This window comes from Typopeltis vanoorti, chromosome 26, assembly GCF_054136105.1.
Source record: "Typopeltis vanoorti isolate ZY-2024b chromosome 26, IOZ_Tvanoo_1.0, whole genome shotgun sequence".
Classification (NCBI taxonomy): Eukaryota; Metazoa; Arthropoda; class Arachnida; order Uropygi; family Thelyphonidae; genus Typopeltis; species Typopeltis vanoorti.
In genome coordinates, this window is record NC_143574.1 from 1113877 (window position 1) to 1127261 (window position 13385).

The 13385-nt window shown below is 30.8% G+C and overlaps 1 protein-coding gene across 2 annotated transcripts in view; it reads left to right on the forward strand.

The window, feature by feature from the left end:
• RalGPS (Ral GEF with PH domain and SH3 binding motif) overlaps positions 1–12892 on the forward strand; it is a 181229-nt gene extending 168337 nt beyond the window's left edge. For both annotated transcript variants that reach the window (XM_090415068.1, XM_090415067.1), the window contains exons 16-17: positions 4129–4326; positions 9593–12892. In XM_090415068.1, the coding sequence (XP_090271194.1) occupies positions 4129–4326; positions 9593–9622 (228 nt within the window). In that variant the 3' untranslated portion in view covers positions 9623–12892. The remainder of the gene's footprint in view (positions 1–4128; positions 4327–9592) is intronic.
• Positions 12893–13385: the final 493 nt, after the last annotated feature.

Genomic DNA, 13385 nt, shown 5'->3' on the forward strand with positions numbered 1-13385 from the left:
AAAAAGATGTGCACAAATTCAGATGAAGAGAAGACAAAAGAAATAAGAAAAAATCTAATTGAGTATCTTATTTTCAATAGTGATTCTTCATGCTGGTTCAGAACAAAGAAGTATATGCAGGGGATTTGAAATAGGAAATAATCGCCATTTGTTTTTGAGCACGATAAAATTGTACATCATACTGAAAAGAAAAATGTGCGAGAAAATTTTAAAATGAATCAAACATCTTTCAGAAGTGAACTGAGATATATAAATCTTATTTTAAAAAAATCAAAGTTTGTAAACAAGAACCAAACTTTAAAGACCAATTGGCAGACACTGAAGAAATCATTGATTAATTCAGTTGGAGAGGCATATAGTGAAATTTTCTGCAAGGAGGATAGAAAAATCAGAAGCCCTGTGGTAGACTCAGAAATTTAGAGATAGTTATTAGCAAGTAAATTAGCATGTGCTCTGGGAGAATATAGATAAAAACATAAGAAATCAAAATGTAACTAAAGTCATGGAAAGATTTTGGTAATAATACAGAAGATAAATATCAAAGAAGGTGGTAAAATGTTGTGGGTGCTATCAAAAAAACTTAGACATGGAAAAAATACTGCCATAAAAACATCGGAGATAACAAATGTGACATGAAAATGGAAGATAATTTTCTAGATGTCTTTGAAAAATTACTAAATTATTGTTATGGGCACCTGCATAGTCAGAAGACTCATTGATGGATGTCCACACTACCCATTGTTCATGCTTTAACTCATTCACTCTCAGAGCACTTAGAACCACTTCTGTCAATCCATTCCACTTATTCACTTTCTTCAAGCAAACATTTTGTTTCCCCCACCCCCTTACTACCCTTACACAACCTCTAGGGATAATCCCTAGTTCTCTCTTTACACATCATGTATTGAAAAACTCCTTCTCTATCAATCTTGTAGAACCCCTTTAGTAACTTATAAGTTTGTCATGTCTTCTCTTTTCCACCCATCAACTGAACTTTGCAACTAGTGCACCTTAATCTGTCCTCAGAGGCATTCCACAGACCTCTCATCCCCAGGAAACACAGATGACCAAATTATGTACATTAGTCAAGATGCAGTTGTATCATAGCCTTATAAAGAAGTATAATAACCTTCCTTTCTCTTCTTGTGGATGTAAACATCCAAGTATTTTGTCAACTTTTGAAGTTAAAATATTTGTTTACCATAACCCCCAAATTCTTAATCTCATCAGTTTAGTATAACAGTGTAATACTCAGTGTGTAATCTTTTCATCCTGAAATGCATAATCTAACCTTTTGCCACATTAAACTGATAACCCTCATCCTTTGTCCACCTTATTTAACTCATCCTGCAAGAGCTCTAGATTACCTTTATTAACCAGTTTTGCATTATCAATGAACAACCAAATATTCCCCCTTAAATAATCATTTCACTGTATCATTAATATAAAATTTGAACACTGGCACTATACTAGCACAGAGTACAGAGCCATATGGCTGTACTCTGTAAGCTGCTACTGTTTAATTTGTGTATTAATGATATACTTTGTACTGAATTCTACTCCACCATATACTACTCACTGGTGTCTGTTACACAACAGTCTCCTTTCCCATGCCACCAGCCTTATACCCATTCCTGTTTGACCCAACATATGTAAAATTTCCATGCAGTATTCTGTCAGATGCCTTTGCAAAGTCCAGTATCATTAGCGTAGCCATCTCCCCTGTCCAACTCATCTCACTCTATTATAGAATGAAACAAGAAATGATAGAGCAGTGGTAGAAAATACTCAAGAGGAATGCAATCTGGAATACATATCATTACATGAAGTAGAAAAAGTTATCAATAACCTGAAATATAAAAGGCAGCTTAATTTTGCTGCACTACATAATTCACAAAGACTGGTCAGAGAGTTGAATTCTATAAGAAATAAAACAATGTGAGAATTACAGAGTACAGAGGAATCCCCCTATTAAATGTTCTAGGTAAGATTTATGCAAGCATACATGAAAAGAGTGAATAAACAGAATCATGGAAGAGAAACCTTAAGAACAAGTTGTCAGGATCAGATTTTCACTTTAAGACAAATGTTGAGAAATCATGGGAATATAACAAGTATCTGATTTTTTTTAAAAATCTGGGAAAGGCATATCACATTGTAAACAGGTTATTGTATGAGCAATACATAGTCAATACTTAAATTGTAAATCAGCAGTTCTAATTGTAGGAAAACAGATGGTCTGATGTAAAAACAGGTGTGAGACACAGGTACATATTATCTTCACCATTACTCATCTATTCGGATCACGTCATGAAGGAAAGTGGCATTATGCCCGATTTCAAAATTGGAGATGTTCACCTCAGCTCTTTACTTTATGCAGATGATGTCTATCCCCTTAATAAATCCATTAAGTTTTCGGGATTGCCTACCTAATTTGAATAACTGCTCTAATAATTTAATTAACAATTAAACAAACTGTGAAAATAAGCAAAAACATTGAAAACATCATATTCATCCTGAATGAATAACCTGTAGGGTAAGTAAAGCATTTCATCTATTTAGGCACAGTTTTTAGTGAAGATAATAAATTAAATATGGAAATAGACAACAAAATTAACTAAACTGGTATAATAGGAGTCAACTGAATTGATTTATATGGAATAAGAGAAATTATTCAAGAGACAAAATAGCAATATTGATCTGAGAGCTGGATTAGAAATAAAACATTCAAAGACTGGAGACCGTAGAAAAGATCTATGAAAAATTTGAGGTGAACAGATGGTATCAGTGTCAGCATCATATTAGAAATGAAGAAATTAGGAAGGAATTCAACAATGTTAGCATTCAGGAATGTTAACTCAGCTCACAATTGTTACACTCATCTTTTCTGATCCTTTTTGCAGTATTCTCTTTTTGCCAATGTCTAACTTTCATTTGAATAGCTTTTTTATTTTTTTCTCTGTATGCTTTACATACATTGTTTTCTGTGTATTCTGTCAGTTTTCTGACTTGCCAGAACTTCTGATATGATTTTTTTCCCCTTTTTTGGAACAACCTCTTTAACTTTTGTCTACCCATTCTCCATGATTTTCTCTGTCCTCATAGAAAGTTTCATCACATGCTTTCCTGGCTGAATTAGTTTTTTTTTTTTTTTTTTTCAGATTATTTGATTGGTTTCTAAAATGTGTTTATTGTTTTCAAACTATATTTGAGTCTATAGTATACCTGAAACTGCTCAACTTTGATCTCCTCCAATTCCCCAAATTGTACATATCTTTATTTCTTGTGTCTTCTCCATGTTAAAATTTTCATCTAGATATTTCATGTTTGGGATTCATTTCCTACTCTGCAGTTTAAACCAAAAGACTTTCCCTTCAAAAGGGAAAGTTTTTTGGTTTAAGTCTTCCTTATGTCAGCTACCTTTTAATGGTCTAAAAAATTCTGTTTATTCTCTAGTAGATCCTTCTTTGTGACCATATACATAAATGTCTCGCAGTTGTGTTTTTTATTTTGAAATTTGCTCTAATCACTTCTTGAAGTGTTCTGGCAAGTTGGGTAGATTGTTATCTTTGTGTTTAATGTTGAATATTATTATTATTATTGCTTTCTTTTCCTGATCAGCATTGCTTGAATACATATTATAGTTATTAGAAGTATCTTAGCTGGTTTAGTTTAGTTTTCTTTGTCTCACTATTACTAGCTATGATGACATTGCTACCTCTGCATGCTCCACCTCATTTCCACTGGTGCTTCTAATGTTGATGGTGCTTTTTTCAATTCTGTTGAGTTTATTTTAGTAGCCAATGTTTCCCTGTTCACCTTTGTTTTCTGTTAAAAACAATGGGTACCTTATTTAACTAGGTGATATCTCATTTTTATTAAAGTAAAACTTAATTTATTTTTAGTTGATTTTAAAATTAATCAAGACATGTTTTTTTAAAGTCATGTAAACAAGTTATCTCAACATTAATTAAAAAGTGCAGTTTTTATTTCTAGTCTTTTCAAAGATTCTAATTCTCAAAAAAGTATTTAAATATTACAAAATTTGTTACATCACTTTCACAAAACAGTTCATGATGTTTATTGTTCCCTCAAACTTTTATTGATTCAAATATTCTTTTTATGCAGTTCAAAAGCACAGCAAGCAAAACAGTTTCAATAGTTGACTGGTTAGTTGTTTGCAGTGAAAATCCTCGTCAACCAGATTCCTTCCAGTTGACAGATCCAATAAAGGGTAATGTTTATAAATTCAGAGCAGGCACTCAGAGTAAAGCACTACAGTGGTGCAAGTATTTAAGTGAAGTAACAAAGTGTAATGAGACCAAGGTAATTTTAAAAAGTTCTGATTTATTCAAATTATTTCATTTACTTTTTCACATTAATAATGTTCAGATTAAAAACAATCTTTGATATACCAAGAAAAAGTTGTATTCATCACCATCATTGTTATATGATAGTAAATCAAGAAAAAAAAAAGATCCATAATTTTTAGCTAAAGAGTACACTGCTGCGATTCATTAGCAGTGGATTGAGTCTCTATCCTTATCTTACAAGTTAGGGAGTTTGAATCCCACTGTGGTATGCATTAGTCTACCATGCTGTTTACTGGAGAATTTAAAGTGGCCTAAATTCCATATTTGTTCTTAGGCTGTAACACTAGGTCATAAAATAACTTGACCGTATATCCTCTAGCTAGTTTGTTTACTTGGTCAAAGTAAAATATACTTGACAAGAAATTGAATTTGTTTTAATCCTTTACCAAAGTGTCAGCAAATAAGTCGATTACTTCTCACATAAACATGCTTTGGTAAAGAATTAAAACAAGAATATAATTTCTTGTTAAGTATTATTTGATATATCCTGTTAAGACTTGACTAACCTCGTCAGAATTTGATTTTCACCAGAGGCTTGTAGAAACCCAAATACCTTTTTAAGTTACTCATCATGGAAGACATTATCTTTCAGCTACAATGCAATAAATATGGCCTCTCTTTAAGAGGTTATGGTTGCATTTGAACAGGATACAGGTACTGCAGAGAACAAACAGCTACTGCATTGAACAACTGAATTTGGATTTTGCTGTGTTTACTTTTCCTACTGCTTGGTTGTAAAATACCTTTTGTCTTTCCTCAATCAAAATACTTTCTTAATAAACTATGCCTGAGCCATTTCAGAAATTTTCTTAAAATATAATGATTATTTTGTTATATGAATGCTAAAATACACACTTTTCTGAGTAGCATTTCTGTGATGATAATGTACATGACTCACTATAACAAACTGTAAAAAAAAAAAAAAAAAAAAATTCCCACTGAGCAACAGTACTATTCTAAAGGATATGAACTAAGCTAGTCTTCTGCTATAACATATAACAAAAGCCTCTTATTATAGCAAAAGTAGTTTTTCAGTAGGTTTGCTATAGTGAGAGTTGATTTGCATTTAGAAGTAGCTTGTCACCAACTTTTAGTAATGAAGTTTGATATGAATGAAGGGGATCTTGGACGTCAATATTTCTGTGCATTAGTGGATCTTTATTTCATTTCCAGTATTGAGATCACATGTTTCTAAACATAAACAGATTTATTAAAATTATTAAACTATATTATTAATTTCCTGATATGTACCCTCAATGGTTGTTCAGGCTACTATGACAGCAGTATATAATTAAGTTTACATTTCTAGTAATTTCCTATCGACAATTTTCCTCCAGATTAGTCTTTTACTTGTGAGCATGCCAATATTGTTGTAGCTAACATTTTGTGCTTCTAAGGCATTTACTTGGCAACAAACAGAAATGCCATATATTAATCATAACTGTTGTATAAGAAAATTTAAAGATCCCTCAGAAATGCTCTGGATCCCCACTATAACCAAGGTTTAATCTTATACCAAGTTTGGTCTGCATCCATCAAAAATCTAACAACTATGAACCTGGGATATGTCACAGAATGTGATAGCAACACCTAGCGTTGTTCCAATGCTTACATATTAGTTAATACAATATTTTTTTCTGTTCGTTTTGTTTTGTATATCTCATAGTTTAAAGTTCTGATTAATGGAGGCCTGAAAAAGTTGTATGTTTTGTCTCTTGAGCTGAGTTCCTGGATTACAATAACACTTACCAACCATTCTTGAATTCACATATAAAAAGATAATTTAAATTGTTCAACTTAAAACAACTTTGTGGTGAGGGTCCTGATAGCTTGTTAGTGAGCATCCATGGCTGCTTAATTATTTTTTTATCAGAGGAACAACAATTGTCATCTGATCACAATTCAGTCATATTTTTGATGATCTCATGCTGCTGCCTCCTCTAAGTAACTTGATGTGCTCTGTGCATTCTGAGAATATTCAGTAAGTGCATAATCTCAGAGCATGGATTTTGATGCCATCTGCTACTAAATGCAACAGTTTATCTTATATTCTCTTTAACATTAGATTGTTTTGTCACTGCCAAGTAACTTGACTTCATAGAAACATAATTACTGAAAGAGCATTAATCCTCTCTGCATATCTAGGAATAAAACTCTGCTACCTTGAAAAGCCATTATAAAGGTTACTGGCATCTTATACAGGATTCAAATGTAGATTTGTCCATCCAAAGGATATTATCATTACTGATTGGCATGTAGAAATGCAGTGTTCATTTCAATTCAATTTTTAGATATTTTATTTTTCCAACATAATTTAATTTAAACTATATGGAAAAATGTAATATAATTTAAACATCTTGCTACTTATTAAGTAGGAAGATGTTTCTTGCTACTTAATAATTGCTACTTTCAGGGAATGTTCTTTTATTTCATTCTTAGTATTTTTGCTGTTGTTATTCCTAGGTATTAACATTTCATTCCTTGTCCAATATTTTTACATCTCTGGTTCTTCTGCAGTTACTGCTATTTTTTGATTTCTCTGTTGATAATTTCCATTAAAAATTGCTATATATCTGTTGGAATGTAAACAGTTGCCTTTGGAGGTCATCTTTATTTCTTGTGATACTGTATCAACCAAAATTTAAATTTTCTATTTGGATTTTTATTTCATTTAATTAATTTTTTTAATTATCATTTTACCAATTATGTTAGATAAATATGGCTTAAAGAATTGCCTAATCCTTTTTCTTAGGATTTCTTGCATATTGTGATATTTTTTTCACAAATTTTTTGTGTATGTATATATATCTTTGATCATTTTGATAATTTGCAGGTATAGTTATTGATGCTGATGCTTGTCCATGGTAGATAGTAAAAAAAAAAAAGACGGATTTTGAGCTGGTTTGAAGATAGTATATACATTGTATTTGAAAAGCAGCTGAGGGATCATTACTGTTGATTGTTGATAATTTTCTAGATGATACTTTCATTATAACCATTAATCACAAAGTGATTTTTATTTTATTTAATTCACCTACCAAAAAGGAATCAGATGAACAGATTACACAAACTCTGTGTACAAGACTTATCTGTCTTCTGTAATGATGATGGTGTGATTCATTCCCCAGTAAAGGAAAGCTTTCTCTAAACAGATTCAGTATTTTTCTTGAACTTTCCTCGGGAAGTTCAGATTATTAAAATATCCAAAAGGGAAAGACTGTCGTTGGATTCACATTCAACAGTGAATTTGATATGAGAATACACTATTGAACATGAATCCAACTGAGAGAAAAAATATATATATATATATATGGGAGTTTGTTTATTTTTTGGTTTTCTAGATCAGGGACTGGCAACCTTGTCATACTTGCGGGCCACACTCAACTTTTATTTTTAATAATCAGGCCACAAGTGTTTAACTAAAAGAAAATAGTGAGCGAAAAAATACTTAAGTTATCAATTTTTATTATATTAATCTTAAAAAACACAGAAATATTTAGAGTACGAGATAAAGTACGACATTCTCGTAATGACATCTGATATTGTATTCTTTCATAACAGCAACAGTTTATGATAAATAAGACAAAGGGACTTGCCCCCCATTTTTCAATAAAGAAGTACTTGCTATTCCATTCATCATTAAACTTTCGTCCTTCATCTGCAATTTTACGTTTTCTTGAACCCATTTTTGAAATTATTTTTAACAAATATATATCCTCTGAAAATAATAGTTGATGTTATTGAATTATATTAAAAAGACTGACCAGGGAACGCAACTGCAGAAGTGTGCTAAAATCTCAGTTGTCGTCGGATGAAGTCGCCTTTGTTATGAATGGGGACTCTCATAATGACTCCCGCCAAGTTGCACGGCGAACATCACGAAGTATAGGTATAAAATTATTTTTAATTTATTATTCATATTATAAAACTATTATTTAAATAATTCAACATACGGGCCACATGCCATGTAGTATGGTTGACCCTTTATGGGCTGCCAAAAATGCACTTCTGGGCCACCGGTTGTCGACCCTGTTCTAGATAGTCAATAAAATAATCAGCTAAAGCTGGTAACATAGGAGTGCCATCACTGTTCCTTCAGTCTGCTTGTATAGCTTATCCTGCCACATAAAACAGTTTGCATTGATGCTGCATTTAAATTATATCTCTGGGGGAAATCAGCTTGTAAAAATTCAAGTATTCCCTTGATGTGGTATGTTGGTGACTTAGCATAAAGGAAAACAATTATTTTATTATCCAGCAGACAGAGAAATTTAATTTTATCTTTGAAGGCAGTGACTATTTTTAATATAATAGTGTAGCCAGTAAAAATTTGAAGAAGATTAGAAAAATTAACAGTTTGTACCTAAACCTTATGATATAAAGAATTTCTAAACCTTTGTTAAGGTTTTTTGTTGATGGTGTCCTTAGCACTTGAAGTGGATGGTCTAACGAAGAGGGCAATTTATTTGGCAACCAAATATTAATCGTTGTATCAGCAATGCTTGTGCCATAAGGTTTCACAAATTAACGATATCAGAAGGAAAAGAGTGATTAATATATTTAATAGCCATATATTTCAACCTGAAAATTACTGGCTATCTTTAGTGGCATCAGGCAGTTGAATGCAAAGTAGAACATGAACAATGGATTATTTAAAACAATAAGAGCCATGTTATGTTATACATGGATAATGATATTATAAAAATGTTCCATTTTGTTTTTGAATAATAATACTATGTTTCCTCTGTTATTCATTTGCATTGTTCTGTGTATAATGTCACATGATTTTTACTGTTTTAATTAACCCATTGTGATCATTATTTTTAAGCATTTCCAGTTAACTTTGGACCCATTAAAATTTTGAATCTCATACATTATACTATGTGATATCTCTCTCTCTCTTTCCCCAGTATAAAATCTGTAACATAATAGTGGCATATGGGGGAAATTAGTGTCATACATATGACATTAGTTATAAATTCAAAAAAGCAATTTCATTCAGGTGACGTTCCATCTAAACAAAGATGTGATTTAAAAAAAAAAAAGTATGCATCGAAATTTGAATCAGTTGAATATATCTAGGTAAGGCATAGGGAAATATTATTTAGTTATTTTTTTAGTAAATTTCAACAAAAATTAATTCTGCTGGCATTTATTAAAATTTCAGTAATTTATACTGCACTGATTTCAGCTAATTAATTGTTTTTATCAATTTACAGCCTCCTACCAATTTGATGAGTTTTGAATGAATCAAGGAAACTTCCAGTCTTTCCTATTCTATATTCAGTCCAGAGCAGTACAGATCAGTGTGCCTTTTCTTGTTGAAACCGTTCCAAGCTAGTAAAAGTGCCTAAGAGTGTATTCATGTGCCATGAACTGAACTTATCTGGTCTCATTTAAAAACTGTATCCTAACAGATCTTGTACATAAGCTTTCTCCTGTTTATTTTCTGTTAGTCTTACTGATTATGCTGCAGTAGGAACTGACTTGTGCAGCATTTATCTCCAAATGAGACACTACAACACATTGGAAAGCCGCATCGTTCAGGTGATGTTCCATCTAAGCAAAGATGTGATAAAAAAAGAAGTGTGAATCGAGACCCGCTTCTTGTTTATAGCATGGTATTTTAAAAATACCCAGTACTTTATATACACATACTTTAAGCTTAAATGGATATTGATCTATTTCAAGAGGAAGGAAAGTTTTTTTTCTCCTTCTGAACTGTAAGCTAATGGTGTATGAACTATTCATGTGTATCTAAAAAAAAGATTCATAAAACAAACCAACTTCCAGCACTTTATGCTCAGGATACTGATATTTATAATACAACTTATTTTTTAGTAAACTGAAATTTGTCTCTAATTTAATGCATTCAGTATTGAAAAAGTTTGCCAGTTATAAAAGTTAATACCAACTTTGAATGTGTAATGAACATATCATTACTCATGGCCTATGCCATGTAAAATTTCTTAGGTGGAAATGTTTATATATTTGATAGTGGTTTTGTGAAAAACGTTTTTGTTTACAGGAACAGGAAAAGAAATCTTTATACACTATACCTACCTGACCCTTGATTTATAATGTTTTTTTTTTTTTTTTTATTTTTAATATATTAATGCCAAAGAATTTGCAAATGCTCATGTGAGATCTAAGTACATATGGGCCATGTACTTAGTTTTAACCACCCAGATAGACTAGTACCAGAAAACTCCAATGTTTAAAATTGTTGGTTAAATAAAACTTTTGTTCATTTTATCTACTTTAACCCTAACTTACACAATCTTTATACTAGTGTTATTTGAAAATTTTATTCGAAAATTTTAAAATTATTAAATATCTGAATGATATTTCAGTGCACTTGAGGCAAAACTTAATTGAAATTATGCCTCTTGTATTATCTAAAATAAGTCAAAATATCCAACAAAAAAAAAAATTGAAATCAAGTTCTTTGTATCAATTTCTTTGTATAAAAATAAAAATAAAAATTCAGTTTATTAACGAATAAATGTTATTGTAATATCACCATTATACTATTTCAAATAGAACAGTTCTGTTTGAAATAGTACAATGTTATAAAACAGAGTTCTGAACTAAGTTGGCGTGGTGAATCTAGATCTTTTATAATGAGAATATTCCAGCATTCATTTTTGAATGATACTAATTGATGTAGCATCTGTTTGGGTGGTTAATTTCATTTTCTGATATGCAGTCCACTGCATGTGTGCTTGTATATATACTCACACTGTAATTTCAGCCCTCAATGCACTTTCATCATGTTGCATCAAACCAAAGATTTTTTTTGTATCAATAAGAGGCCATTTTTTTCGATATTTTCACATATGTTTATTGTTGTGCAATTTTTTAAAAATTATTTTTGTACATAATTTTCATATGTAATGCTATAATGTTTTCTGTATATTGGTAACATTCTCTAATGAATTGTTAGGACACGTATGATTTTGTAGCATTAATTCAAAAATAGAAGGAAAAGTTTGTTAAATATAATAATACAGGAGGTGGACAATTTTTTCATTTTCATACTTTAAAATTATTTTAGCTTTACCTGCCTTTGAATACCATATGTGAACTCTTGGAAATATCAATATATTCCTTATACTGATAGGAATTTCTTCTCTTTATTATAATACTATGTCAACTGATTTTAATTTCCATTAGATTTACTTTGTTTCATATATTTGCACTTAACCATTTGTAAACAATAACTATTCTCCTGTTTTATATGCTTTTTTAACGTGAATTGTTATCATAATTGCTGTTTATATTTGTGAGGTCCTGAATTTATTCATTGTGCATATCATCTATAATGTGTATAAATTCCCTTTCTTGGCTTTTTAAATGGTTCTCTACTACCAACTATTTTTATATTTTGAAAATTTTGCATTTCAGCAAAGCCGAAGTTGATTAGAACTTGGGTGCCTTGAGGATATTGGTGGGACCAGTATGATTAGAACAAAGTATGAAAACTGAAAGTGCAACAAGAAATAACTCTTGAATTTCTATGTTTTTGCAAGTATACATCGATTGAGTTGGTTTCCCTTTTAATAGTTCCATAATTTTAAGAAAGTATTTCCAAATTACTTCTGTTTTGAAATCTAAAATATTTTATTTCATTTTTAATGGAACTATTGCATCACTTTCTTTTTCTCTTGGTTTGAGTGCAGTTTTTAGAAAAGAAACTATTAAAGCAGCACCATTTTGTAGGTTTCAAATGCAGAAGTAATATAGATCATAATTATTTATAACTATGCATAGTGCAGCTGTTTTATTGTTTATTTTTCCCTTCCCCCTAAAGTCTTTCAGTAGCGAATCAGTTCACTTTTAAAAGTTCATATTATGGAAGAGTTACTTTGTGATATTTTTCAGCACCATACTAAATCTATATATATATGTGCTGTATACATACAAAATTTTATCTGTTTAGTTAAGTTCCTAGATTTCACATTATTTATAACCAAAGAATGTTAATCCACATAGAAAAATAATTTTTGCACCATATAATGTAAACACTTTTATATGTCGCTTTTTTGTCTAATTTTTTAAAGATTCTTTGCCATCAAACTCATTAAATGTGTACACTATTCATATCTGTAAATGTTACAGAAATGTATATAATGTTTGCTTTATACATAGACACATGTGATCCCTAGGCATAATTTTCTTACTCATGGAAATTCCTATCAACACTTTTGTAAGTATTCTGTAGGTCATATTCTTTAAAAAGTACTGTATCCTATTTCTATGATTTTTTGATGCCTCTGTCTTGTATATTATATTATTTTATTTGCTGTAATTTTGACTGACTGTGTTCCTTGTCTATATTGGACTATCAAGCATATGTGCTTTTGTAATAATTTTAAATGTCATTGCATCTTTTTATAATTCTGTTAATAAATACCATAGAAGAGGTTTTAGCTATAAATTAAAATGTCTTAAAATCTTTTCTGTATTGACATCTAAATTCAAAGAATAACAAGGAAATAAAAATTCTTTCTCATGCATTTAATTTATAAACTTACTATTTAACATATTTCATATTCGTTGCTTGCAGATCATACGCTTCATATTTCTTTAAAACAATGCTTATTGCAAATGAAAAACTGAGCTTGAGATCAAGAGAAAAATAAAGTAATCTGTTGATCTACTTTTTGAAAAACTGGTGAAGGCTAATCTTTAGAACTGAGGTTGATGAAATGAAAGAAGAATGGGAGTAGCAGGTTTGATGACTCAGTAGTTCAACTGGATCCTGAACAGCTGGTTAACAGAAATGGAAGTATGATGAATGAATGCCAGTTCTGCTAAACAGCACCCAGGAAAATATCTTCAGAAGAGACACAGTGATCGGAATACATTATGAAAAATTAGAGACAACTACCGTATTAGAGCAAAACTTTAGTTTAATATAAACCAAAATGAACATTCGATGTTTCTACCTTCATATCAAGGCCATCATCTGGAGCATACACATATATTCAAAGAAACAAGCTGCACTAC